At 53.4% G+C, this 27,628-nt stretch overlaps 1 protein-coding gene across 2 annotated transcripts; it reads right to left on the minus strand.

The window, feature by feature from the left end:
* Positions 1–27,413, minus strand: XKR5 (XK related 5). Of its 2 annotated transcripts, none has more exons than XM_025933119.2 (7): positions 27,303–27,413; positions 25,242–25,425; positions 16,223–16,407; positions 14,959–15,168; positions 12,891–13,060; positions 6,232–6,343; positions 1–3,921 (listed from the first exon to the last, which is right to left on the minus strand). In XM_025933119.2, exons 1-7 carry the CDS (start codon positions 27,358–27,360, stop codon positions 2,810–2,812), a joined length of 2,031 nt encoding a protein of 676 aa, XP_025788904.2. In that variant the 5' UTR covers positions 27,361–27,413; the 3' UTR covers positions 1–2,809. The 2 variants fall into 2 exon arrangements, with proteins under 2 accessions (XP_025788904.2, XP_086559225.1); XM_086703099.1 differs by lacking the exon at positions 27,303–27,413 and adding an exon at positions 25,782–25,873.
* Positions 27,414–27,628: the final 215 nt, after the last annotated feature.

The raw sequence follows: 27,628 nt of genomic DNA on the forward strand, positions 1-27,628 counted from the left end.
TGGCTACTCAGAGGCTATGTTCATGAGAAGTAAAACCCTTAGTCGTCCCGGAAAAACCTAGAAATTCAATTCCCCTTCACAGGTGTTTACGAGTGCTTGCTGGGAACCACTCATCCCGCCGGGCCTCACCAGGGCCAACAGGTGAATTAGAGAGGCTACTGCAAGCAGCTGACAATCACTGTAGAAACGTGGGAATCCTCCCCAGTTTCCAGCAGGTCCTGGATGGCTCAGGCTTTCCCTGCTTTTTAGAAACAGCAGTGAAGGTAGTGTTTGTCTGGTCCGTGGTGTTTACGGATCCTATGTGGTTTGTCGCATCCGGTGTGGTTTCATGCGATAAGAAGGAAGAAATCCAGAAAGCCAGCCGGGCGGGTGCAACTGCCGACATAAATGCTCTTGGAGCAAATATTATGGGAGGGACACACACGAGTTTTGATGTTCTGGATGATGGCCGTTTACGGAGGCAGTGGTGTGGATAGAACAGATCCAGTATATAATGCTTAGCTTAGCAAGCAGCTGTAAAGCTACTACTAATATTCCAGTGAGAAAAGGTCAGCCTCTGGCATCCGGGAGCCCGTCTGGCGCCCACAGTCAGGCCACGTGTTCTGCTGGAAACCAACGATCTCGTACAAGATTAGCCTCAGACAAGGCCATGTGCGGACGGTGGCGGGAGACAAAAGCCCCCGTCCCCTGGGCCCCTTCTCCCACCTCTTCCTGAGCCGCCCCCATAGGGTGCACTCCCCCTCGATGTGAGGGGTCGTGAGCCCAGCTGGTTCAATTCCAGGTGGCCCCTGACGCCCTTGACCTGAAGGGCTTGGGCCCTTCCCTCTGAAAGTGTCACACTTGTGCCGAACACAAAGACGAGAAGTGCAGTGAAGCAGACCCCTGTGCCTCGTAACCACGTCTGCAAGGTAGTGTGGGCACCCGGTCCTGGGCGAGACCTTGGCACGGGAGGGGGAGGCCAGAGTCCCGGCTCGGAAAGCGCCTTTTATCGTCCTGAGCAGTCGCCGATGCTGCAATGCACACCGTCCTTGACCAAACCCTACTCAGCTTCCCGTCAGCCTTTCACCTAGGCCTGCCTGCGTGTTTCTCTCTGCTGTGTCTGGTTTTAGCAAGAATCCTCCAAATGCTCCATGTCTGACCACCTTCTGTATGTAGATGGTCAGATTCCGCAGACCCTGCCACCCCCAGGCGGAGTCTGACGGCCCGGCCTGCCTCCAATAGGAGGCATGTTTGGCTGCGTGGGTCAGAACCTTCCCTTACGTCTCGGGCTTCCTCAGTACATTTCCGCCCACTGACCTCTCCCCTGCTCCTGGACTCTCGGTTCCCACTTACCTGTGCTGCATCTGGAGCTGAGCCCAGTTGTAGAGTTCTCTCTTTCCCCCATTGCAATGGTCCTCAGCACCACCTGTCTGCGTGGCTGGAGCTACTGTCCAGCTGTGGTGTTCTTGGACACTCTCCCGCCAGGCGGTGGCCTCAGGTCCCTTGTCGTTACCTGTTGTATCAGGAGATCTGAGCCACCGTCTGCTACGTCCCACTGGAATACGCAGTCAGCAACAGGGTCACTGACGGTCCGACAGCTCGCCACACTTCCTCTTTGGGGCTTGAATACTGTCCCTGAACCCAGAGGTGTTTGTGAAGGTAGAAAGGACCACATGCAAACATGTGGGGACAGCCTTCTGCTTCGGTGGCGTATGAATGCACTTAAATTTTTTTTTCAAGTTTTAAACTTGTTTTTTTAATGTTTATTTTATTTTGAGAGAGAGAGAGAGAGAGAGAGAGAGAGAGAGAGAGAAAGCGGTGGAGGGGCAGAGAGAGAGGGAGAGAGAGAATCCCAAGCAGGCTCTGTGCTGTCAGTGCAGAGCCCGACTCGGGGCTCCATCCCACAGACCGTGAGATCACGACCTGAGCTGAAAGCAAGAGTCAGACGCTTAACTGACTGAGTCCCCCAGGGGCCCCTATGCCTGCACTTTTTACACCAGCTCTGAAGGAAGGCTTGCAGAAATGACGTGAATGCCTGTCTACAAAGAGCCCAGTTTAGGGGAAGAAGAGAAAGAAATAGAGAAGGAAATGGACAGCGGCCGCACTTCTCGCCCGGCGAGTCCAGACCACAGGTAGTGTCCCCCGTGGAACGGAGGAGGGAGCAAAGTGTGGGGGTAGAGGAAATGGAGCGTGAGGTCCGGGCTGCTGGCTGGCCGGCCTGCGGGGCGGGGGTCTGCAGGGTCAGCAACGAACGTAGCATTTTTTTTTTCTGCCAAAGGAATCTCAGGATGACATTTGCATTCTTCCGCTATGTTGATGATGAGAAGCACAGCTTTCTCATCTGCTTCCAGAAAGGGCTTGCATTATCTAATCATGGAGGTCCATAAACTGATACAGGGAGAATACATTTTTAAGGGACTGATCATCCCCTCGTGTCAGCAGAGGCAAACTGTAACGAGAACTCACAATGAAACGGAACCCTGGGCTTTCTTTACCTTTGACTTTCGTGGAAGCCACAGCAACAAAACTAAGGTTAAATTAAATTTAAAAATCGGGATCATATTGTTGGTAAAAGGAAGCGGGTGATTTTGACGGGAAGCCCCTTGCCCCGCTCCCACAGCGTGACAAGTTCTGTGCACATGTGTGTACGTGGTGTTTGCGGGGGAGCTTGCCAATAATCTGGTCCAGTTCGTTCATGCTTCAGTTGTGCAAACAGGTCCGGGGGATACACGGAGGGCAGAGGTAGAACTGGGATTCTCCGGTCTCAAATCTCAAAGCCCAGGGACCAGCGTGACTCGGCCGCCTGTCGCCCTGCCCGCCGGGACTGCGGTCACATGGAGAAACTTGGCATGGTCCTTGGCTGGGCCCTCCCGCCGCAGTCCCCGTGGGCAGGCTCACACTTGGGGGTGGATGTGAGGCAAGGCTCGTCTGCGGGCCTCAGACTCACCTCTGGTAATGCCATCCGTGTCCCCGCAATGGTGGGAAGATTCGGGTCCCCCATGTGCTCCTGCTGTCCCCCATGCTCTGAGCCGCCCAGGGCTCTGCCGGGCAAGCCTGTGCTGGGGCGGAAGCTGCCGGTGCGGCCCGGGCCCAGGATCGGGCTAATGCTGGCCATGGTGGCAGGGAAGGGCCGAGTGGCCGGCCGAGGGGAGGGCTCCGAACTCCTCCCAGACAGGGGTGTCTGCGAAGTCGCCTGCCCGGCTTCCCGCTGTGGGGACGTGGCCCCCTCGGCCGTGGCACTAAAGTACAGGGTGGAGCTCTCCTGTCCTGCCCCTCCTCTCCGGTCACCTGCACCCCTGCCCTGCAGCGGAGAAACCGCCTCGGCTCCTTCCCTGGGGCTGCCCTCCCTGGGTGCAGCTGACCACTGCCGGCCAGGAGCTTCGTCTGGATTGTCGCCGGCCAAAGAGACGTAGCTTGAGGTGTCCAGCAGGTCGGCCTCTGCTTTCCGGACAACTTGAGACTCACAGCCCTTGTCTGAGGAGAGGGGGTCGTGGGGTGACGACGCGAGCTCCTTCTGGGAAAACCTGGGCGTCATCTGATGGTTGCGGTGTTGGCTCAGTCCCCACTCAGGGGGACCGAAGAAGCCAGGACCGTCTTTTCTGAAGGCTGCGTTGATCTTAGACACATCTCCTGTTTTGAGGGCAAGTTTCACCAATAGCCAGTGATGGTGACCGAGGAAGGAATCTTCCTGAACGATCTGGCTTTCCAGCCCAGCCTCTGGGGGTCCCCACTGTGGGCTAGGGGCCCTACCCAGATGTGTTAACTCACAACTGTCCCCCGGGCTCCCTGGCCTCTCTCCAGCTGCGGCCGAGGCCCGGGGAGAAGATTCTGTCTCCGCTCCATCACCCACTGCAGTGCCACGGACCTCTGTCACAAAGCCCTGCCAGATGTCTGTGGACTTAGGGTGTAGCAGGCTGTAATAAACTACCAGCGAGATACTGCCTAGAAAAGAAGAAAAAGAGGAACATAAGGTCATGTTCTTTGAAGTCCTGTATCCTCCCCACGGCTTGAGAATTCCAGAGTCTGGAATTCCGGACAGAGGAATATAATTGGGGTCTCAAACGTGATCTCTTGCTGGAGAATCAGATCTGGATATTTTGGGGGCATTTAAGTAGGCTCTGGCTTCCGCAAGCTGCAAATATTCCTAAACCGAAAATCCTAATAGCCAGGTCAATAACCTATTGATTCTATGACTTCTTTCTCGAGGCACCCTAGATGGGGGGGGACACGCGAGTGTGTTATGTGTGTTTGTGCTGCGTGTGAGGTGTCTCGTAGAAATGCTCATTTCACTTTCAAGTGACTGGAACAAATACTCAGAAGGCAAAACCATCCACACGCCGGCTGACGGACTCCAACGCTCGAGGAGGGGGTGGTCAGGATAACCTCAGAAACAAGCCCCAAGGAAAGGCTGACCACAGCCATCAAGGAGCCCGTATCAAGGAATTTCCATGAGCAGCAGCAACACTTCCTCTGTGCACAAACATCTTAATCACACTGTTGTCAGCGCGATTTATTTTGATCAGAAGTGTTGACGACGGCAATAATTTCTTTAGCAGAGCATTCCAGTAGCCTCCCACGTTATTTCCAGTTTCCTGTTGTACTAGATCAAGCGCCCGGTTTCAGGGCACTCATTATAAACAGCAAGAAGTCTGAAGCCGGAGCGGGGGGTCAAAGCCCCGGAGGGGCTGGCGGACGGCAGGGTGATGGAGCTGGGGGTGGAGGTGGGGCTGACACGTGGTCCCGTGGATTCTCCCCGAGGACTTCTGGGGGATGAGGCGTGGGGGGGTAACAAAGCGGGCCTCCTGCGGGGGAACGGAGACAGCATTCCCGTGGGGTGAGTGTTGGCTCTGCCGTGGGCACCCCTCAACCCACTTCTACCCGCTATTCTGAGTTCTCACGATGCTGGTGGGGGAGAGGTCACCCTTCTTTTATGATGAGCCACCCAAGGTCAGAAAGGGGAAGTAAGTCCCCTCATCAGCCAAGTCCAAAGTACACGTTTCATGGGTAGCCTTTTGGCCAGGCCATGTCATGCACAGGGTTCTGGGTTGCGGCCCCAGGTTGGCATACAGTAGGAGCTCAATAAATGTTGGTCAAGGGCGCTCAAGATGTGACCCAGCGCTGCCAGCTTCAAAGCCTGTGTGCCTTTGGCTGGCTCAGTCGGTTGAGCGTCTGACTTCGCCTCAGGTCATGATCTCACAGTTTGTGAGTTCAAGCCCCGCGTCGGGCTCTGTGCTGAGAGCTCAGAGCCTGGAGCCTGCTTGATCTGTGTCTCCCTTGCTTTCTGTCCCTCCCCTGCTCGCACTCTCTCTCTCAAAAATAAATAAATAAATAAACATACGTTAAAAAAAAAAAAAACGGTTTATAAAGCCTGTGTGCCTTTGACTAGAGCTCACTCACCATCTTCCCACTGAGGACGCCCTCTGGGGCCACTTGGGAGTCAGGGGTTCGGGCAGCTCCGGAAAGAGGGGGAGAAGGATCGGCAGGTGTCTCTGTCTGAGCCCCGGGGCTGACCCTTGTCCCCAGCTCCCCAGTCACTGTGCCCTGGGTCACCACGCTGTGAATGAAAACACCTTTCCTCCCTCCCTCCTTTATTTTCACTTCCCAAAAGCAGACAGGAACTCCCTTTCCAGCTCACGGCCATCTGTGAAGCCAGGTTAACGCGGCAGGCACGGCGTGCTCTGAGTCAGACACTCATTCACAAAACCAAGCTGATGATCTGAAACTGCCAGGCACCGTGTAGACGCCAGATGGGAGTAGGGTGTGAGTCCCAGCTCCGCCACCTACACCGTGTCTGATCTTACGGCACATTATTTAACTTCCTCTGTGCCACGCTGCTCAGCTCTGAATTGGGGGTAACTCAGCACCCACGTCCTAGGGTTCCTGTTGGCATACAGCACGGGGCGTCATGTTGGGGATCCCTGCTCTGCTCCCCGATGCTGGGATGCTGAGGTGGAAAGGAGAGGGAAGTCACGTGCTGGACCCCAGCCAGAAGCCTGGGGAGGAGGCCCCGCCCACGAGTCATTTTTGATAGAAGTACACAGTGTGGGTCCGGATTTTCTCGGGTTCTGGATGAAGGCCGCATTCAGTGTCTGGGGCCCTGGTGGGGGCACAACCGGAGGCACAGTGAGCTCCACTCCGTGGTCTCCACCTCACGCTCCTGAGCATCACTTCCTGCCCTTGGAGTCAGTTTATGGTAAAGGAAAAAGTTGGGGGCGGGGAGGGAGGGTACGAGAGGGCAACGTGGGGCCTTACCGATCAGAAATCCAGACAAGACTCCAGCTATGGTCCACAGGCTGGTCCGGGAGGCCCCCTGGAGAAAGTCAGTGGCCAACAGCAAAAGGACGATGTTCTCCAGCAGCATAATCTGTGGGACCGAAAGGTAGAGTCGGCACCGAAAGTCAGGTGCACGTGGCCTCTGGGACGCTCACCCTAAACTCTGCAGCAGTGTCCTTCAGTGTTGGAGCCTCTGTCCTCAATGTCCACTGGGGTCCCCACAGCTGACCAGGCCACCCCCTCCCAACAGAAGCAGGGTCAAGGTCTGAGAGAGCTTCTCTGGCAAAGGGGGAATTCTCCCTGTTTTCAATGCAGCTCATTAAAATGTCTGCAGAATCGTAAGTGCACGTGCAAGGTAAGGGCATAGCCCACGTGGCCACGGTGGCTCCCTCCGCTGAGTCAGGTGGGCTGAGGGAGGAGACTTTTATTTCCAGTTTTATACATTTCATGTTCTTACGCTAAGTGCATGTGTATCTGAGTTTTATCACGCAATAAATAAAAGTATCCGCAGAGGGGCGCCTGGGTGGCGCAGTCGGTTAAGCGTCCGACTTCAGCCAGGTCACGATCTCACGGTCCGTGAGTTCGAGCCCCGCGTCGGGCTCTGGGCTGATGGCTCGGAGCCTGGAGCCTGTTTCCGATTCCGTGTCTCCCTCTCTCTCTGCCCCTCCCCCGTTCATGCTCTGTCTCTCTCTGTCCCAAAAATAAATAAACGTTGAAAAAAAAAAAAATTAAAAAAAAAAAAAATAAAAAGTATCCGCAGAGCTCATAGTGCCATCAAATTCCAGTACGCTAGGTCACAAACTTTGATAAGAGTGTTAGTATTGTTTGTTCAATTATTTGCCTCTTTAGAGGTAAATTTGGCCTGTGGCCCAAGGGAACAGCAAGGAAAGCCTTCCTCCGCGGCCCAAAATGGCGGCCACTCTTGCAGAAGGCTCTTTGTACCCCCCCATCCAGGCTGGCCTCTTAACTTTGGTTGCCAGTTTTTATATATTATATATTATATATTAAATATATTTCTTTATATATTATATATTCTTTATATATTATATATTAAATATATTTATATAATATAAATTTTTTTTTTCAACGTTTATTTATTTTTGGGACAGAGAGAGACAGAGCATGAACGGGGGAGGGGCAGAGAGAGAGGGAGACACAGAATCGGAAACAGGCTCCAGGCTCCGAGCCATCAGCCCAGAGCCCGACGCGGGGCTCGAACTCACGGACCGCGAGATCGTGACCTGGCTGAAGTCGGATGCTTAACTGACTGCGCCACCCAGGCGCCCCTATTTATATAATATATATATTAAATATATTTCTTAAAATAAGTAAACAAACTGGACATAATTAGAAGATGATACATTCCCATACTATACAGGAGGCATTAAGAAATTAAGAAATTCTAATACTGGTAGGCCCAAAAGTCTTAGGAATCTTTGCCATGCTCATTCATGGGCCCCATTTTAACTCCAGGAAAGTCAAATATGGAAAGAACTAAAAATGTTATTAAGAGCTACTTAACAATCCTAAGAATGCCCACTCTCCCCAGGCCTTTAGGCTCTGGGCAGCAGTGTTTCAAAGGTCCAGCAGGCATATTGCAGCATTGAATGACATTACCCACCAGCCCAGTCCACAGACCGTGGGGTCTGTCTCTCTCTGCTCCTTACATTAACCACGTCTCATCAGCTATCTGGTCTGTGGAGCCAAATTCTTATGTCTGTCTCAAATTCATTGCCGTTTTGCCTATCCTCACTGCCACCTTCATAGTTGTGATCCTGTCACTACCTATCCGGGTCCTATGGTTTCCTGTCCGGGTCCTTTGTTCCCTGTCCACAATCACTCCTCCACACCGCTGCCGGGCGATCTGTTTCACCTACAGAGCAGACCTTGTCATCTTCCCCAACACACCTCGAGACAGCCCCATCTCAACCCAGGGCCATCGAGACCCCATTCCCTGACAGTGTGGGCGATTCTGTTTATAGCGCATCCCGAAGTTTCCTTTCCAGAGTAACCCTCCAACATGCGGTTCCCACCACATGGTGGGAGATGTGATGGCCATTACGGGAGACCGTAATGGCAGATGTGATGGGCCAGCCTGCCTGGATGCTGTTTGGATGCCCGGACGGTAAAACAGTATTCCGGAGTGTGTCCGTGAGGGCATTTCCAGAAGAGGTTAGCGTTTGAATCAGTACACTGAGTAAAGACCAGGACCCTCAGCAGTGCAGGTGGGCCCCATGCAATCTGTGTGTGTGGGGGGGGGGTTCCCAATATAAGACAAAGTGGAGGAAGAGTAAATCCTCCATCTTCTTGAGCTGACCTCCTGTCCTGGGACGTGGGAGCTCCCAGTGCTCAGTCCTCTGGACTCAGACTGAATTACACAACATTTTCCTGGTTCTCTGGCTTCTAGAAGGCATACCATGTCCTATCTCAGCCTCCAAAATTGCATACGCCAATCCCCATAATAAATCTCCTCTTATGTGTCTCTGCGTGTCCTCCGGGTTCTGTTTCTCTGGAGAACCCTGACTGATATGATGCCATTCCGCTGACATAGACTCTCTCCTTGACCAAACCTGACGCAGATCCGCATCTCTAAGCCCTCTCCTTGACCAGGCCTCAAGCTGGGCCGATGAAAGTTGCAGACACGTAGAACAAATGCTTCTGTCCATCACTGCTCCCCTCCCCCCGCCCTCCCCCAACACACATGTTGAGAGACCTGAATGAACACTAACACAGTTCCTAGCCCCTCAAGGCTGTGTCCCGAGGGTGAGGACCTTGGCCCTAGTCCCGTTTCTGCCCAAGGAAGCAATGCTGCTTGGAAGACTTCCTCTTCGTTCCAGCTGAAATCTGGTGAAAGGCTGGTAGCCCCTGAACCCCCTCTTGGACCTGTTGCTTTATAAAGCTTGTAAGTGCAGGGGCGCCTGGGTGGCTCAGTCAGTTGAGCATCTGGCTCTTGTTTTCGGCTCCGGTCGTGATCCTACTGTTTTGTGAATTCAAGCCCCGCCTCAGGCTCTGAGCTGACAGTGTGGAGCCTGCTTGGGATTCTCTCTCTCTCTCTCTCTCTCTCTTTCTCTGCCCCTCCCCTGCTCAGGCTGGCTCTGTCTCTCTCAAATTAAAAAAAAAAGCAAGCAAGCAAGCTTCAGCATACAAATCCTTTGTCTGTGTCTCTGAGGTGTAAATCGTCTGCAATCCAGAAGGACGGTTTCTTTGAGCCTTGAACATTCAAGATCACCCTCCAGGCCCCCCAGGGGCATGGGGGCAGGGCGGGGCTCACTCTAACTTGCATGAACTACAGCTTTCTGTCATCCAGATACGAGAAATCGGCGCCTCCGCCAGATAAACGCCAACCAGAAAACCAGATGTCACAGTCCCATTAACCACCTCTCTCCCACCTTTGATAAATTTCCTTTCCCCTGACCCTGCTCAAACGGCCCCTCCGTGTCCCCATCTTCCCTTTAAAATGCGCAGTCGCGTCTGCACAAACGGACTGAGGTGGGTTCATGCTGGACCCTCTTCCCTGTTGCGGTGGACTTCATTAGCTCTATTTTCGTTGCCTTTATTTACTTTTTAATTTTTAAAAATATTGATTTATTTTGGAGAGAGAGAGAGAGCACGAGCAGGGGAGGGGCAGAGAGAGAGGGAGACACAGAATCCAAAGCAGGCTCCAGGCTCCGAGCTGTCCCCACAGAGCCCGACGCAGGGCTCGAACTCACAAACAGTGAGATCATGACCTGAGCCAGAGTCGGACGCTTAACCGACGGAGCCCCCCAGGCGCCCCTCGCTGCATTAACTAGTTTCTTCCACACCACCATACGTATGTCCCTGACACTTTATTTTGCTTCTGTCGCATTTGCCTCAAATGCTCCTGAGCCCTCACTGCCTTTTCTTCAGGCCACGTTCATCTCCCGAGACCCGGCTCGAAGGTCACCTCTTGTACAGCCTCTCTGGCATTCCTCTCTCAGCCTCTGTACTCCTGAGGGGGTCTGGTAACGTCATTTCTCTGGCCCCCGTGGTTGCGTTCACGGGTCTGTGTCTCTGGCCGCGGAGAGTTGACTTTTGCACACCCCGGCATCTGAATCCATTTCTGGCGCACGGAGGAAGCCGCGTGTGCAGGCTCAGGTGAGCGAATCGATGACACATGAACCAGGGCAAACCTGGCTTCCCCATCACATGTCACCCAGGGACTGGCTTCCACCTTGTGAGGGAGAAGTTAAGGTGAATGGTTCTCGATGACACCGAACATCAGCACCACGTGATGCGGCTTCTCAAACGCTGATTCCAGGGCCCCACTCACACCTGTTGGCTGGAATCGCTGACAAGGCACCTGGGAATCTACCTCGAAGAGGCTCCCTGAGTGCATGTGACAATCGCCCAGGCTGAGAACGGGTCGCACAGAGGCCCGAGGCCTTTCCAGCTCAAACGCTCCTGGCTGCCCTGCCCGGCCACAGCTGGCCTTGTAGCAGCAGACCAGCTGGATTTGAATCCTGCCTCTGTCTGACTAGATGCCTGGCCATTCTATGCCTCAGTTTCTGCATCTGTAAAATGGGTTTCGGTTCATCCGGCGTTGTGAGAAATAAAGACAGTTAATGAGCTTAGAACAGTGGCTGGTGCAGGATGATCCTGCCCGAACCGTTAGCTATTCCTAAGGATTCCGTTACGATTCCCAGGGTTGGAAGATGAGAACAGGAGGTCACGGGGACAGGAACACATCGTGGCACAGAACCTACAAGATTACAAATGCTTCGTACTCTTGTTGAGCGAATCAATGAGAGAAGAATTGTAGAAGTTCCTGCCTTGACCTTGGAGACAGCTTTCCATGATTTAAGCAAAGCCATTAGCCATTGAAAACCAGAGCTACCCCAAGCCCCTAGGCCCACCCCCCCTTAGCAAGTGGACTTCCAAGTACTCTGTACTCTTTTGGCTTTTGGAATAACAACAGACGAGGAGGCAGCATTAACATTCTCTTTGCCGACACTGCACTTTACCCCAAAGGAGTGACATTCTGTGGGGGCCAGGACCCACGTCTCTTTCCCAGGAAGGCGCCTGTTGGGGAAGGCGGTCCAAGAAAGGACAGATGGCAGGCCTGACATTTGAGGGGTGTTGGCAGGAGGCTGGGACCAGACGCCCAGGGATCAGGGCGCGGCCTGGGCAACCTCGCTGGCCAGCCTGTGGCCCTGGACGTGCCTGGTCACCTCCGTGGGTGGAGTCCCTAGCTGTGATAAGCCTGCAGAGGTCTGTGAGGCAGAGCAAGAGGGCTGGACAATAAATACATGTGCACCTCAGGACTGTCCACCTTCTGTCTTTCCCGCTTAATTGCCCTTGTCTGCGGGCCCAGTGACGGAGTAAGTAAGTGGGCTGGGAAGGACTGAGTTTTCCTTTCCCTTCCTTACATAGCAGTCTCTCAGACTCCAGGGGCTAGGCTGGCGAAGGTGTGACTGTGACACAGCCACGAAAGTGACCTCTCTCTGGATGCTTCCAGCTTATCGGCCACACCCACAGGGGCATGGACTGCTCTGCACACCCGCCCTCTTCCCGCACAGCGACATGGGTACCGTTATTCCTGGTTCTCAGACGGGGAGGTCGAGGCCTGGAGCGGCTCTGTAACTTGTCCAGCACCACGCATCCTCACCGTCTGTGGACCCCATAGCCTGCAGGGCTGATAAGCCGTGCGGGGCTCCCCTAATAGCAGGAGGTGACCACACCACCGCTGTCTCCTGGACACCTTCTATGTGCTCACAGCTCCGTCCTAGAGGGTCTGCTCCCCTGAAAGTCTCTTTCCCTTTCTATCATCAATAATGGCCACGACGTGTTGGTTATTCGGTGCCAGGTTATGTATTTAATCTTCACTGGGGGCCCTGAGAAGTGGGTGGATCTTATAAAATTATCACAGCCACGCTGAGAGACCTTGCTCCTAATGTGCGATGGAAAAACAGACTCAGGGCGTTTCAATCCTTGGCCAAGTGGGTTGGTGACAGTAAATGGAGAACCACGGTCCCACAGAAAGTGCCTGATTCCAAAACCGGTGCTCTGAGGCGCTGGCCGCATTTTCTCTCCGTTGCTCTTTGCAATGCAGCTAAACTTCCACCTTCTAGAAAGGGCGCCTCTGCTCATCCAACAGGAAGTGATCCCCACCATACTCGTGAGTTCAGACTGCTGGTCTTCCGGGATTTACCCACATTCTGCCTCGTCGTTCAGTTATTTGGGAATGGAGCCCATCCCCCCTACTGGGCTAGAAGCAGCCCAATGACAGGCATTCTGTCACCGTCGTGGTTTTCCCACCGTCCTAGGAACACTCCTGGAACTCAGTAATGACAGAGCTAGTAGGACGCTGTGTATATGACATTGACATAGGTGAGCTGTGATTATAGTTATCAGATATAGACAGTGTCCAAAAAACACAGTTCTTACTACATTAACCACGTAGGAAAAACCGGAGGTCAGATTGCAATTTATAGAGCCTGTCACTGTCACAACAGTGATTCCTTTTAGAATTTTTCCTAAGACCAAGCTATTCTTCCTTCAATAGATGTGCGTGCACAAGTACACACACGCCTGCATGCACACACTTACACCCGCGTGCACTCTATACATATGAAATTTGTAACATTAGCAGTAAAGAAAGCCATCATTGCCCCACTTGCCGTATAGAACATGGCCATCCGGTTTCTGGAAGGGCTGTCCCAGAAGTTGAGGTAGCAGAGGATGTACGCGGCCCCCACGAGCAGGTTGAACAGTCTCCAATGGCAGGTGCTGTCGATGATGTCACTCTGCTGTGCCACAAGCCAGAAGGTCATCACCAGCCAGTGGGCACCTGGAGGGAGGCAGGCCGTGGAAGTCAGGGTCCCGGAGGGGACCTGGGGAGGGGGAGGGGCACGGACATGGAGACCCGGGGCTCGGAGCCATCCTCTCTGTCCTGACCACACCTGACTCAGCATCCCAGAGGAGAGATCAAAACCCAGGAGAGATTCACAGGGCACAGAAAACCAGCAGCTTTTCTCTTTGCCCGTAGTATCTCATCTGATCCTCATAAAAGGTAGTTGAACTAATTTGGGGACAAGCACACAAAGGCTAGCTTCAAGGACACTTCCCAAACACTATGTACTAACTCTCTTCCAGTTCCAGGAGGTGCCTAAGGAGGCTGTTACGAACCTCATGGCTCACAATTTTTTTTTTTTTTTTTGAGAGAGGGTGCAAGTGAGCGAGAGGCAGAGAGAGAGGGAGAGAGAGACAGAAGTGGGTCTCGTGCTCACCTGATGGGGGCTTGAACTCAGGAACTGTGAGATCAGGGCCTGAGCCATAGTTGGCTGCTTAACCAACTGATGAGCCACCCAGGCACCCCTGGCTCACTATTGTTTACTAGTTCAAGAGCTGAAAACATCTGCATCCAAAGGAAAGATCTGTATGTGGTCCAGCTATAATTTTTATTCCCCTATTTTAAGATGAATAATATCTTACTGAAGTTTGAGCTGAATTTGTTTAAAAAAAAATGAATAAAAAAGCTCATCTCTCTTTAGGAGCACAATTTCTTTCAAAAATTTCTCCTTCCTGCCAACAGTGTATTAATGTTTGTTCCAGGCTTCAGTGTAAATATCTGTCAGTGTCTCCTGTTCTCTTAAAACATGAGTACACTGTTCCTTCTTACAGAGTGCATTGCCTGATGGCCAGAAGAGATACCTCTGCTTGGTGGGGACACCGAGATCCCCGCAGGGCTCCCGCAGGGTCAGGCAGACCCCATAGTCACTCTCACATCCACGTACCTAGACTGAGGGCGGGGGGTGACAGGTGGGCTCAGTGGAGATGCCCTATTTGAAACAGAGAAGATGTCCAAAATCAGCATTCAGAAGAAACGGAGGGCTGTCAGAAGCTGGGCACTGTACATTTTTGTGTTAGGTCAGGACAAGCGGGACCCTATGCCTCCCTCCGGTTTTTCTACAGAAAAGATCTCAGGCGTGATACAGGACATGGTCTTTCGAGGAGCTCTCACAGCGGCTGCAGCTGTGGTCTGGAGCTGGCCGGGCTGAAGACTGGGCTATCTAAGCCATGGGAGCGTGTCTCCAGAGAGAAGCGCCATATGCGGCCCCCTCCCCGTACCCTCACGGGGGGTGGAGTCTACTCCTCCGTGCTCTTGACTCTAGGCTGGCCATGACTACTTTGACGGGCAGAATACAGCAGAAGCCGTGCTGATCCAGCGCTCGGCCGGTCTTAAGGGGACTGGCAGCTTCCCTCTGCTTTCTCTTGGAACCGCCACCCTGTCCACAGCCCAGGCCGCTCTGCTGGAGAGAAAGGGCATGCGGGCACCCACCGTGGGAGCGAGACCACCGTCTGTGCGGCCAGCCCAGTGGAGCCTCGTTATGAATCCTACAGCACCCACCTGAGGCCCCCCCCGAGCAAGAACCCCCCAGGTGCCCAGCGGGGCCCCCCAGAACCGGGGATGATGGTCGTGAATGGTTACTTTAAGGCATTAAGTTCTTTATATGTAAGTGATGAATCACGAAATTCTATTCCTGAAATCATTATTACACTACATGTTAACTTGGATTTAAATTAAAATAAATAAATAAACAAACAAATAAATAAATAAATAAAAAATAAATGGTGGGGGATAAAATAAAATGCATCCAAAAAAAATTTAAAAAACCAAAAGGCATTATGTTCCGGGGTGGTCTGTTACACACAGCAACAGCCAGCCACAGCATTCGCCCTGCTTACCTCCAAACACTAAAACCCAGACGCGGTGAGCTCCGAAGAAGAGAACCAGACTCAGGACGCGGGCTCCCACCATGCCCATCCTCCAGAGCTGCTGGCAGAGCAGGGCGGCCCACGATGTGAAGACGTGACCCGGCTTCACGAAGCCCATGAAGCAGGCATAGCACACCAGGGCCCAGGACAGCGCAGACCAGGAGCACAGGGCGCTCACGCCTGGAAGGCAAGCGGACAACAACAGTATTTGTGGGCCGTCTCACGTCCCCATACAGCCCGGCTGCTCACGGGGCATCCCGAACCCAGCACCCGGATGGGCGGGGAGCGCGGCAACTCTGTGCACAGACACGAGCACACACGCCCAGGAAGAAATGAGGACGCGCGGGAGGCGGTTCCTCTGGTTCCTCTGCACAGCCCAGTGCGTGCTCTTTCCTCGGGCCCTTCCTTTCTAAGCCCTTTAAGAAAAGAGCCCGGGCCACTGACCCTTGCAGCCCTCCGTCCAAGCTCTGTTGGTAACGAAGCAGCTGTAGGAGAATTTCTGAGCAGGGAGCTCCATCCCAAACGTACTTTGCTGGGAAAACTCTCTCTGGTCCCAGCTTTTGGCAGCGTGACAGGCGTGCGCAACACGTGTGGGGAGTGTTTTCTTGTAGCCAGTGTTCCTTCATGTGGGGGGTTAGAGAAATAAAGCCAGAACACAACTCGTGCCAGGCCCCACGATAAAGATGGACGGAAGGACGGCACAGTCTTGAGTTTTAGGTACTTCGTATGAGCACATACAAATGTGGGCGCTCGGCAAAGAGGGAGGAGGTGGAGGAGGCTGGCAGAGAATCAAGAAGTGACCAGGAGAAAAAGAGAGAGAGAGAGAGCCGACGCCACAGAAAACGTTAACTGGTGACACTGGTGACGTTTCGTGGGCCAGACTTGTTCTTGGACGGTTAGGCCTCTGGCTGTGTCAAGCTAGGCCAGGGCCTGAGGACACGGGAGACGCTGAGGCACTGATGCCCCTGAGGAGCAGCGTGTGGTTCCTTCCCAAGGCACGTCCGGGTCATGTGACTTCGCGCAATTTCTGCCTTGTGGACTGACCCCACGAAGGAAGCCAACCTCAAACAGACACCTGTTTTAGCTGCCATCTCATGCCAGGGAGCATGGGCGGCCCTAATCCTCCCAAGCAGGGGCCGATCTTGGGTTGCAAGTTTTTTCTAAGTAAGGCGTCCGTTGTAACTCCCCTGGGGAAGTCTCGGGGGGTCTGCGCTCGGGGTTGGACGTGTCTCACCTGGCACAACATCTGTGAAGTCCGAGGCGAGGAAAACATGTGTCTGGAGGAGCAGGTGGGGCCCGGTCTGCAGGAGGGCTTCCAGGAGGCGGAGGGCAGACAGGTCGGCCTCCTGCAGCAGCAGCTGGCCTCGGCTGGAGGCTTCCCGCTCCTTCTGTAGAGCAGTGGACGCGGCGTCCCAGTGCCTAAGGATGAGCGAGGTCTCGGGGTGCAGAGTCAGACTGTGACAGCTTTAACAGGATGCCTCACCCCCTTTTCTGGCCTATCATATACAGCATCCTAAATTTTGTTTTAATACATGTGTATATTTTTTTGAGAGACAGCGAGTGAGCATGAGCAGGGGAGGGGCAGGGAGAGAGGGAGACAGAATCCAAGCAGGTTCGGCACCGTCAGAACAGAGCCCAACGCGGGGCTTGAACTCACAAACCATGACGTGATGACCTCAGCCAAAATCCTGAGTCGGACGCTTGACCGACTGAGCCACGGAGGCGCCCCTCCCATGCGGCATTCTAGAGAACACCACGCTGAAGCGGGCAGGTCTCACTCAGGTGCCACAGTGGGTGATTGCTCTTCACGGGTGGCATGACGGGAGCCTGGACCCGACAGGCTGGCTGGGGACTGCTCAGAGCCCTGCGAGGCGTGGAGCTAACCCCGGCCTGCGTCTTCCACCCCAGGACCTGCTGGGATGGGAATTAATTCATCCAACAAATGCATATTGCAAGACACCATGCTGTCCTTGCTTTAGAGCATAAAGAAATGAGAGAACTCTCGTCCTCGTCCTCACAGAACGTAGAACTTTGTGCGCCTCTGAAACTGAGACAGGCACAGAGCTGAATAAGGAAGGACGGTGTGTGTGGGGGGGTGCTTCGCTGGGGACCGGGCAAGAGAGACGCCTGGAAGGTGACGGGAAGGTGGGGCTCTGGTGGCCCTGCGAGGTAGCTCAGGCCCTGAATTTCAGGTCATGGGGTTTGGATTTTGCCCTGGAAAAAGGACTTGGCAGACCTGTGTGTGTGGTGTTTGGAGTATGGCTGACCGTGTTCCTGTGTGTATGTGATGGACTGAATGTCTGTGTCCTTCCAGAATCCCTAGGCTGAAGTTCTAGCCCCCAGTGTGATGGTTTTAGGAGGCGGGGCCTCCGGGAGGTAATTAGTTTTCAGTGAGGTGCTGAGGTGGCCTCCATGATGGGAGGAGTGCCCTCATGAAAAGAGGAACAGCGACCACTCTCTGAGCCTCTGCTCACATGCACCGGGGCCAGGCCACGTGAGCACACACAGCAAGATGACCGCGAGCCAGGAAGCCGGCCCTCACCACGAGCCGAATGTGCGGACAACTTGATCTTGGGTTTGCAGCCTCCGGGACTGAGGAAACAGGTGTCTGTTGTAAGCCACCCTTCCAGGCCCTTACACGTATGTGTGTAGGTGTCGTGTGAGCTGCAGAAAGAAAGATCAGGAAGACCGCTCGTCTACTAGTCCCAGCAATAACAGCTGCAGGCTTGAGTGAGAACAGAGAACAGGGGTGGGAAGCAGGGAGCAGATGGAGGAGATCTGGGGGGTGGCCGGGGACCTGGTGACGGACAAGGGAGCTGCCGCACGGCGTGTTTCGGACAGAAACAAGCCAGAGTTTCCGGGGGGACGCCCGACAGGCCGGGAGGATATGCCGTCCTCAGACGGGAGGCATCTGAGGACGGGGACACGGCACACGGAGGCACACAGACAGCAGTGGCCCAAGGACAGAACCCTGGGGACCATTCCCACTGAGAGGCCTGCACGAGAAGAAGAAGGCAGGCCAGGCTGGGAGGATAGAAGCAGGAAGCGAGGAGGGCAAGCTTTCGAAAGGAGCGGCCAACATCAAGTGCACAAAGCTAACAGGACGCTGCGGGTCTGGAGACCTCCGACCGCCAACTGCCTGGTCCCAGGAGTCGGGCCTGGCCCAGAGGACAGCAGGAAGGGGAGGCCAGTCTCCAGCGGTCCGCAAGACTCCGCGGTCACAGGCCCTGGGGACACACTGGCTCCCCCAGGCTGGGCGACCTTCCTACGGTGCACGAAAAGCAACCAACACAGAAGAAAATAAATTAGGAAACGCGCCCGTTCCTGTTTTCCATAAACCCGTCCCAGAAACCTCTGCCGACACTGCCCTGTTACGAAAGCTGTCTGCAAGCTGATACGGATCACCATCCTTTACCACCGGGCACTGTGGACTCTGGGCTTCCACACAAGGGTCTCCCTCACGCACCAGTGTCCCTCCCTCATGAGCAGGAACAAGAGACATCACTACACCTGACTGTAGCAGGTGTCCACCAACTCTAGAGGGACGCGAGCCTGTCTTGTCCGAGTTCAGAAAAACCGGAAGTCATTTCAATTTACCTGCTCCTAGCTCAGAGCACGACACACCTTCACATCACCCAAGGAGCTCCCTGGGGCGCTGGCCGCAGGCCACAAGCCTCCCTGTCATCTCTGGCCAACATGTCCACGGTCAGGGCCGATGGGGGTCCTCTTTGAAACAGCCTTATTCACGGTCCTGAGGGCCCAGGAGAGATGCTTAAGGAAAAGTTTTCCTTTTTCACGATTGGGAATCCTGGATCGGACTGATTTCTTACTGCGCCTTTGAAGCTGTGACCTCTGACAGGAACACAATAGTAAGAAAAACAACAACAAAGAAAGCCCCAACTGTAAACATCAGGGGATTATAGCTTCCCTTTCAGTCCTGAATCATCTGTCCCCAAAGCCTTCACTAGTTCAAGGAGCATTTTCATTGGGCTTTCACCACCTGCTGGAGCTAGCAGGAGGCACAAAAGGAAAGGAAAGATGTTCTCTAGAAGCCCAAGGCTCAGCCGGGGAAAGAAGCCACGTGCACCTGGAACGTTTAAGCCAGAAGAAAATCATGTGGAGACGAGCAGTGTGAATGGTGGATCGTGTTGGAACCAGTCCAGGGACCGGGGACGTGGTCAGAGAGGGCTCTCAGGAAAGGAGCGGTGCACGCACCTTGGACAAGCAGCTGGGGAGCGGGGTCTAAGAGAGCGTTTGTGGGGCTGGCGGGCCGGAGAGGGCCCCTGCAAGGGAGGCTGCATGAGGGGAGCAGTGAGGCAGGGGCCAGCCAGCAGGAGCCTCTTCTGGTCTAGCTGAGGGTTTGGGTTTCGTTTCTAAGAAATAAAGAGCAGCCAGGGGGAATGCAGTCCACCTGGTGTTCTGAACGGGGATCTGGATGCCATCACAGAGTCTGGAAGTCAGACTGAGATCACTGGAAAGCCGTCGGGGATGCCCAGGGTCAGAGCTGAGGCCAGGTCGTGGCGGCCGTGGGCAGGAAGAGGACTGGTCAGTAGCTCCCGTCACATTCCGTCCCTGGGGTTGATGCCTCCATCTGGGTCCCCCTCGCTCTTGCCCGGATTTCCCGCAGCCTGCCGGCCTTTGGTCTCTCCCCAGCATGTCCCTTTGCCTTTACTGTCCCCACAGCCATCTCCCTAAGTGCCTCATTTGACCGTGTGTGTCCTTTGCTTACACCTTTCCAATGGGTCTCAGATGCCTGGAGGGTAGAACCCAAATTCCTTCCCTAGTGACAAGTCCCTGCGGGACCCAGCCCAATCGGTCTCCCATCTAGAAAATTCTTGCCTGTGCTCACATTATGGCAAAGTGCTAGTTGACCAAGCACAGCATCTGAGCGAGCCCTTCTGCCTCTCCATGTGCCTTGGAAGCTGTCTGCTGGGTGGGCCGGGCCTCCGCGTCCAGGCGGATTGGGTCGGCCACCTCCTCGGCCCTGACACTAGGGCTCCCTCGCCAGCACCCGGTTCTCAAACTTGAGCTCTAGTCACCTGGAGGCCTGTTTCAGTACAGTTGCTGGGCTCCAGGCTCAGATTTTCTGGCTAAACAGGTGCGTTTGGAGAATCACAGACAGTCTGCTGTCCGGGCACAGAAGGACGACTGGGTTTTTAAGGAGTTCCCGGTGATGATCCGTGGCTGGTGCCCAACCGGCCGACAACCACTGCTACCGCGGGAGCCTCCCCCAGGCTGCCCCCAGGGCTAAAAACACCTTCTCTCTGTTCTTCTGAGTTCCCGGCTTTTGGTTGTGTCCCCAGCCAGGCCTCAGAGACCCCATCTCAATCATGGGTGTCTAAACCCTTTCGTCACACACGTCACCGAGTGTGAACAAATGCATACTGGGCGGGTCGAGCTGTGTTGGTGATGGTGTGAGATTTCTAGTTGCGTTAGGAACAAACGCTTTAAACTGACCTTTGGAAAGACAGTAGTAGTTCAACTAACGCAGGCCTTGGGAATGAAGTTTCGCAGCAAGCTGTGCTCTGTCCTCACTAACAGCTAAAGTAGAAAGTCATACATATCCACCTCATCCAGAATAGTCTGTCACAGGCCTACAAGCTTGAAGAGTACGCACACTTCTCTCCACTTTCACACTTTTTGGCAATGTTAAACCTGAGATAGCGAGCAGCTTGAGGTCATGGCTATGGCTATATTTCTTTTAAATCTTTTTTTAAATTGGGGTAAAATACACATAAAACTTGCCATCTTAACCATTTTAACTGTACAGTTCAGTGGTATTAATAATTAATATATGAGGCGCCTGGTGGCTCAGTCGGTTAAGTGTCTAACTTTGGCTCGGGTCATGATCTCATGGTTCGCGAGTTCAAGCCCCACATCTGGCTCTCTCCTGTCAGCACAGAGACCACTTTGGATCCTCTGTCTCCCCCACTCTCTCTGCCCCTCCCCTGCTTTCATTCTCTCTCTCTCAAAAATAAATAAACATTAAAAAGTTTTTTTAAATGATTAAAGTAATAGAATTTAATACTATAATTTGATAGATCATTAATAATTTGTAGTAATTCATAATGCTGAGCAACCATCACCACCATCCACCCTCAGAACCTTTTTATCTTGTAAAACGGACACTCTGCACCCATTAAACACTAACCTCCCCATGCCCTCCTCTCCCCCGGCCCCTGGCAACACGATTCGACTTTCCGTCTCTATGAGACTGACTACTCTACATGCCTCATATAAGTAGATTACACACTATTTACCCTTTGGGGACTGCCTGATTTTACTTAGCATAAAGTCCTCAAGACCCATCCATGTTGTAGCACTGAAGAATTTCCTTCTTTTTAGGGACTAAATAATACTCCATCAGGTGTGTAAACCACATTCCACTCAGCCATTCATCTGCTGACTTGCTTTGCTTGGTGGTCCTTCCTGTTTTAGCAATTGCGAATAATGTTGCCATGAACACGGGCATGCAAATATCTTTTCCAGACCTTGCTTTCAACTCCTTGGAGTTCAATTTCCTAGGGAAATACCCAGAAGTACAATTGCTGGACCACACGGTAATCCTGTTGAACTTGTTGAGGAAAATCCATCCTGTTCTCCAGAGTGGCCGCTCTGGTCTGCGTTCCCACCAGCAGCGCAAGAGGGTTCTCCTTTCTCCACATCCTCGCCGACACGTGTTGTTTCTTGTGTTAATTTTAGCCATCGTGACAGGTGTGATGCGGTACCTCATGGCGGTTTTGATTCCCATTTCCCTGATGACGAGGGAGGTTGAGCATGGCTGTATTTTACATACTTTTAAATAGACGGCACCTTAAAATTCACCTCAACTTCCCTTTTAAGAACTTGTAGCTTCCGCTAAAGAAAAATTTCTAAGCCAGGACAGGTCCTAAGGTTGGGATGAGTTACACAGTCCTCCATTGTTTCATGCTGAGGTTCCAAATGGATTCACAGGCTTAAACATTTTTTAAAAAAGATGTCCGCAACATGTATCATTATAGTGGAAATGTAAAAGCTAAATGGAGAAAAGTGGCTGATTTTGTTTAAACAAAGGGTCACGAATGTCAGGGTCACTTGAATAGAATCAGACTTCCCATCAATATAGTATATATCATTTGGAATAAAAAAATACATATATGTTTTAAGCTCTTGTATTTTTCATAAGCTACTTTGCTTCAAGAGGTTTGTGTTTTCTTAGTTTTCCTGTTCTTAGCAGATTCTTCTGCATTAGGTTATAAAGTCACTTAAAGTGTGATCCATTCTTAAAGGCCAGTCAGGATTGTGCCAAATGCAATTGTTTTGGCTCCCCCTACAGGTGCTTCGGAAAACTGCACTTTTTCTTGAAAGGCTTCTTCACAGGCTTTAAGACAGTCTTGCAAAATTTAGGGTAGACTTAGAATAAGGACCCCACCTCACCCAGCTTTCTCTCTGGAAACCCAACAGTCCCATCCAGGATGAGATGCAGAATGGCTGCTTTCTACTTCTACTTTTGAAGCTTTCTTCTATGGAGGTGGATTTCTGTTTGTGTTTGGATCTCGGAAATACGGCAAACCTCATAGCTTCTGCTTGCACGGGCTGTTTATAAGACAGGGAGTCAAATTTGTGGCTCACCGTGAACAACTGTCCGTTTTCACTCTGTCATGTTTTCTAGCATTATCGTTCCTCTTCCTGGCTTTTCTCATGTCTTTTTATTTTGTCCTTGTAAATTATGTGGGTTTTTAAAAATTCCCTTTAAACTTACTTTTTTTAAAATAAAAAGAGATACAGATGACAAGTTGTCTCTCCTGAGGTCTCACTTTCATGACTCTCTTCCCTTATCCATTTTAGTGTTTAAAAAAAAAATTTTTTTTTTCCAACGTTTTTTATTTATTTTTGGGACAGAGAGAGACAGAGCATGAATGGGGGAGGGGCAGAGAGAGAGGGAGACACAGAATCAGAAACAGGCTCCAGGCTCTGAGCCATCAGCCCAGAGCCCGACGCGGGGCTCGAACCCACGGACTGCGAGATCGTGACCTGGCTGAAGTCGGACGCTTAACCGACTGCGCCACCCAAGCGCCCTCCATTTTAGTGTTTAAAAACACTAGTGTGTACCAGAAACTCTTAGCACCACTTACGAAATGTTGAGGGAGCATGGGGGAGAAAAGAATCCGGAATCGCAGGCGACACCAGCAGAGTGTCGTGGGCCTGACCCAGCCCCATCCCTGAAGAAAGCACTGGATTGGATGGGCCCAAGGGTCCCCACACAGCCCCAGAAGGCAGATTTATCGGGCAATTATTCTGGAAGCTTCTCTCAAGTGACTGGCATTCACTGAACTCTCCTTTTGAATTATCAAATGTTCAGTTATCTAACCTCAAGGTCACATACGTGAGGACCTACAGGGCACCGCAGCCCTTAACGGGTTTCCTACCAGGCTGGGCTGAGGGGAAGGCGCTGAAAATACCCACTATGGTGGATGGTGCCCAGCACAAAGGCCTTGAACACAAAGGCCCAGCTTTGGGCAAAACTGCTGTGGCCGCAGATGTGCTTCTGGTGCCTTCAGAGACGGAGGGCTCCAGCTGTGAGCAGCCCAGTGAAATTTAGGGCAGTTGCTTAATGTCCTTACTAGAAGCACCCGCTACGTCCTATTTGAGATTCTGCACTGGGTGGAAAGGAGTCATTCCTTTCTGAGACTGATTTCCATATGAGGAATCATTCCCTCTTCAGACTCAGCAGAGAAATCAGAAAACTTATTTCAGCTCCTCCAGAGAAAGCCTTGGGGGAAGGCTGAAGGCATAAACCACCCACAGCCTCCAGAAGCACAGCCCAAGATCTCAAACTCGCACTGACTTCCTGAATACCCTTCCAATCCTTGGTGTCTATAACTTAATGAACACTTGAGCTGCATGGCTTCACTGGTATGATCCCCGAACTTTTCTCTCTTTTTAAAAAAGTTTATTTACGGGGCGCCTGGGTGGCGCAGTTGGTTAAGCGTCCGACTTCAGCCAGGTCACGATCTCGCGGTCCGTGAGTTCGAGCCCCGCGTCAGGCTCTGGGCTGATGGCTCAGAGCCTGGAGCCCGTTTCTGATTCTGTGTCTCCCTCTCTCTCTGCCCCTCCCCTGTTCATGCTCTGTCTCTCTCTGTCCCAAAAATAAATAAACGTTGGAAAAAAAAAAAAAAAAAAAAAGTTTATTTATTTTGGGAGAGAGAAGGAGAGAGAGGAAGGGGCAAAGAGAGGGAAAGACAGAATCCGTGCTGTCAGCATAGAGCCCGATGCTGGGCTTGAACCCACGAACCATGAGATCATAACCTGAGCTGAGATCAAGAGTCAGATGCTTAACCTTCTGAGCCACCCAGGAGCCCCATCTCCCGTTTTTTTTTTTAACATTTATTTATTTTTTTGAGACAGAGAGAGACAGAGCATGAACGGGGAAGGCGCAGATAGAGAGGGAGATACAGAATCGGAAGCAGGCTCCAGGCTCTGAGCCATCAGCCCAGAGCCCGACGCGGGGCTCGAACTCACAGACCGCCGAGATCGTGACCTGAGCTGAAGTCGGATGCTTAACCGACTGAGCCACCCAGGCGCCCCCCATCTCCCGTTTTTAAAAAAATTCCTGGCAGCTATGGGATTATGAGGTGGCTAAGAGCTGAAATTTGCCATTTACCTAAACTCCCTGCCAGATCTCTCCTGACCCTCCAGGTATCGAGGTACTCCCAGGGAAAACAGTATCTTACCTGCAGAGGTGAACCACAGGTAAGGCTATTGGGCACTAACTAGGTCCACTGAGGCTGCTTTTTTGTGTGGGAAAAAACAAAAACAAAAAACTAGCTCCCAAATGGCTTCATCCTGAAATGAAGCCTTGATGCAAACATAACGAGGCCAGTCCTATTGCCTAGTCTGTGGTTAAATCTACATCACCTTCCTCACCTAAGGTAGTAGGGGCTTAAATGCAACTTCCTGAAGCCAGTCACTTTCTATGGCTCCAAAGCCTTGACCAACAAATGGAAACAAGAGCAAGACAGAATTCAGCCAAAGCAAAGAAAAAGCTTTCAAAGAGTCACAGCTGCTTCTGGAAGGAGCCCTCTGATGATAGAGATGCTCAAGGAAGGGCCAGCTGGAAGAGGGGATGCCCGTATCAGAGCAAGGGTTCAAAGCGGTGGCCTTGAGCATTTTCCCAGCCCTGAACTTTTACGACCCTAAGGACAGAAAATGTCCTCTCCTACTGCATGTATGAAATCAGGCTCCAGAGGTGAAAGGAGGCTGCCTGTTCTTACCGCTTCCACACGCCGAGCTGAAGGAGGTGTAGCATGACCAATAAGCAATGACCTTGATGTCCATCTGCTCGGAACCACAGATAGCTCAGGCCCTGGACCAAGAAGCCAGGCAGCAGCACAGAAAGGGCCAGCCACCCCCAGAGGGGCTGTCCCGTGATGAAGTAGTAAACCACGGAGCAGAGGCCTGCAGATGAAAGAGGAAAGACGAGGGTGAATGGAAGGCTCGAGGAAGAACGAATGACCGCCAACCCTGCATCCCCAAAACTCAAAGGGCTCTCCACTTGGCCCAGCCCAGGAGCCCACCAGAGTTCTGGACAGGCGTGAGGTGGAGTGAGGGCACCAGGAAGTTCCAGTGGACCCAAGAGATCAGACACATGGTCATACAGAGGGGCTGTTGGGTTGCATAGGACAGCACACACCAAATACTTGGCCCCTACTATGTGCATTAAAAAGTGCTAATCCTCAGGGCACCTGGGTGGCTCAGTCGTTAAGCATCTTTGACTCAGTCATGATCTCACTGCTCATGAGTTCAAGCCACACCTGGGGCTCTTGACAGCTCAGAGCCTGGAGTCTGCTTGGGATTCTGTGTCTTCCTTGCTCTCTGCCCCTCTTCCATTCATGCTCTCTCTCTCCTTCAAAAATAAACATTAAAAAAAATTTTTTTTCAAATGCGAATCCTCCTCTTTGGGGATTTATTTTTTTTAATATTTGAGGATGCTAGGGTAGAGTAACAGAAGAGAGTTAGACAAATCTAGGTTGCGATCTGCAGTCTCAGTCAATGAAGTTGGGGGGGCGGTGGTGGTGCTTGAAGCTTCCAGGGCTAGTAGATGCACTAATTCACTATAATCATTTTATATGATCATTGCTTGCGTTTTCCAATATTAAAGTTTAAGATGGATTTATGGGCACATAATGCTGTGAACTGTAGTGGAATTGCCCCAGGTCCAGACAGGACCCTGCAGGTCTGGACCGAGGGGGCAGAGCGGCTATTCCCTGCCCCCCCTCCCCCCCAGGCTCTGTCTGGGAGTTGCGACCACCCTGGGCTTCCTGCTCCCCACCCCCTCGTCCCACCGAGGCAAACAGGGTCTCTGGTACAAAGTCTCTGGGTCTCAGGAGGAGTCACCGCCCTGCCTAGGTCCAGCAATGCTGTGGCCCTAGTTTGTTCCTGGCTGGGCGGGAAGGAGGGACCAAGGTCTGCGGGACCACCGAGGGTGGGTACTGACATGGGGGTCCTGTGTCTGATGCCTGCTTGTCGCGGCGCTAGACCCGGGACATTTGCAGCAGCCCTCACTCGGGCTCCTCCCGGGTCTGTGGCCAAGGAGCCTTTGAAACAGCGCAGCGGGGCCGCCACAGAGGGACCCACAGGGACAGCGGTTCAAGCTGAGACCCCGCCGACCCGGAGGCAACAACTCGCTCCCAAGGGGAAGGCCGAGAGCCGGAGCGGGCCGGGGTCACCAAACGCGTGCGTGCTGCGAAGGGCGCGGGGCTCCTGGGGTCTGGAGGCCGGGGCCCCATTAAACCCCACGCCTCCCCGCTGAAGCCTCTGCCCGGAGCCTGGCGGAAGTGGGCGGGGCCTCCTCCGCGGCGCCGAAAGAGTTACAAGTTCAAACTGCAAAGGCGCTAAACGGTGTTGCCATCTTGCGTGGCGGGACCGTCTGCCCCCAGCAGGCCGCGTCTGGCCCGGTCCTGCACCCCGCGGCGGACCCCCTGTCCCCCGGGGCCACGCGGACGCCTCCCCCGCCGCCGAGACCCCCAGGCCGGCCCGGGCCCGGGAGAGTCGGGCGCGATCAGGCCCGCGCACGGCACAGCTCGCGCCTCAGCCCCCGCTGAGTTCAGAAGGGCTTTTGCGGAGGGAAGGGCGGAATGCACGTGCCCAGGCTCCGGCGGGGGGGGGGCGTGCATACGCGGGGTCCCACCTAGGACGGTGACGGGGCGGGGGCGGGGTGCCACCTGCTCGCAGAGCTGAGCGCGGGCCCGGGGCAGGCTGCCCGCCGCGGCAGGGGTGGCGCGGGAGTCCGGAAGGGTCGGGGGGCAGGAGGGGTGCGCGGGGTGGGCACTCACGCGCGCTCTCCTCGGCCGCCTGCAGCAGGGCCGAGAGCCCCAGGGCCCCCGCGTGCATCCTCGGTGTCGCCCGGGCCGCCTCCTGGCCCCCGCCCCTTCCCCTGCCCGCCCCCCGAGCCGGGGAGGCTTCCGGCCCCAGAACCGACGGCGGGGGGCGGGAGGGGCTCGGGGTCCGTGCCAGTTCCTCCCTGGCTGCTAGCCAGGCGCGGCGGCACTGAGTTTTCTGGTGCCTGGGTGGGCAAGCACAAATCAGATCAGGCCTCTCCATAGGGGCAGCAGCGTTTCTCTGCCGTTGCCCAGACTTGGTGAGGGGCCCTGGAGGGTAC

Source organism: Puma concolor, chromosome B1 (assembly GCF_028749965.1).
Source record: "Puma concolor isolate L17-30 chromosome B1, mPumCon1.1.hap2, whole genome shotgun sequence".
NCBI lineage: Eukaryota > Metazoa > Chordata > Mammalia > Carnivora > Felidae > Puma > Puma concolor.

Excerpts from the sequence above, each read along its gene's own strand:
- XKR5 (XM_086703099.1), bottom strand. The coding sequence starts at position 25,857 with ATGGAAGAGGGGCAGAGAGCAAGGAAGACACAGAATCCCAAGCAGACT. Across the intron at positions 25,426-25,781 it reads TGAGCTGTCAAGAGCCCCAG|GCCTCTGCTCCGTGGTTTAC; the intron begins GTGTGGCTTGAA and ends TTTCATCTGCAG. Across the intron at positions 15,169-16,222 it reads CTTCACAGATGTTGTGCCAG|GCGTGAGCGCCCTGTGCTCC; the intron begins GTGAGACACGTC and ends CTTGCCTTCCAG.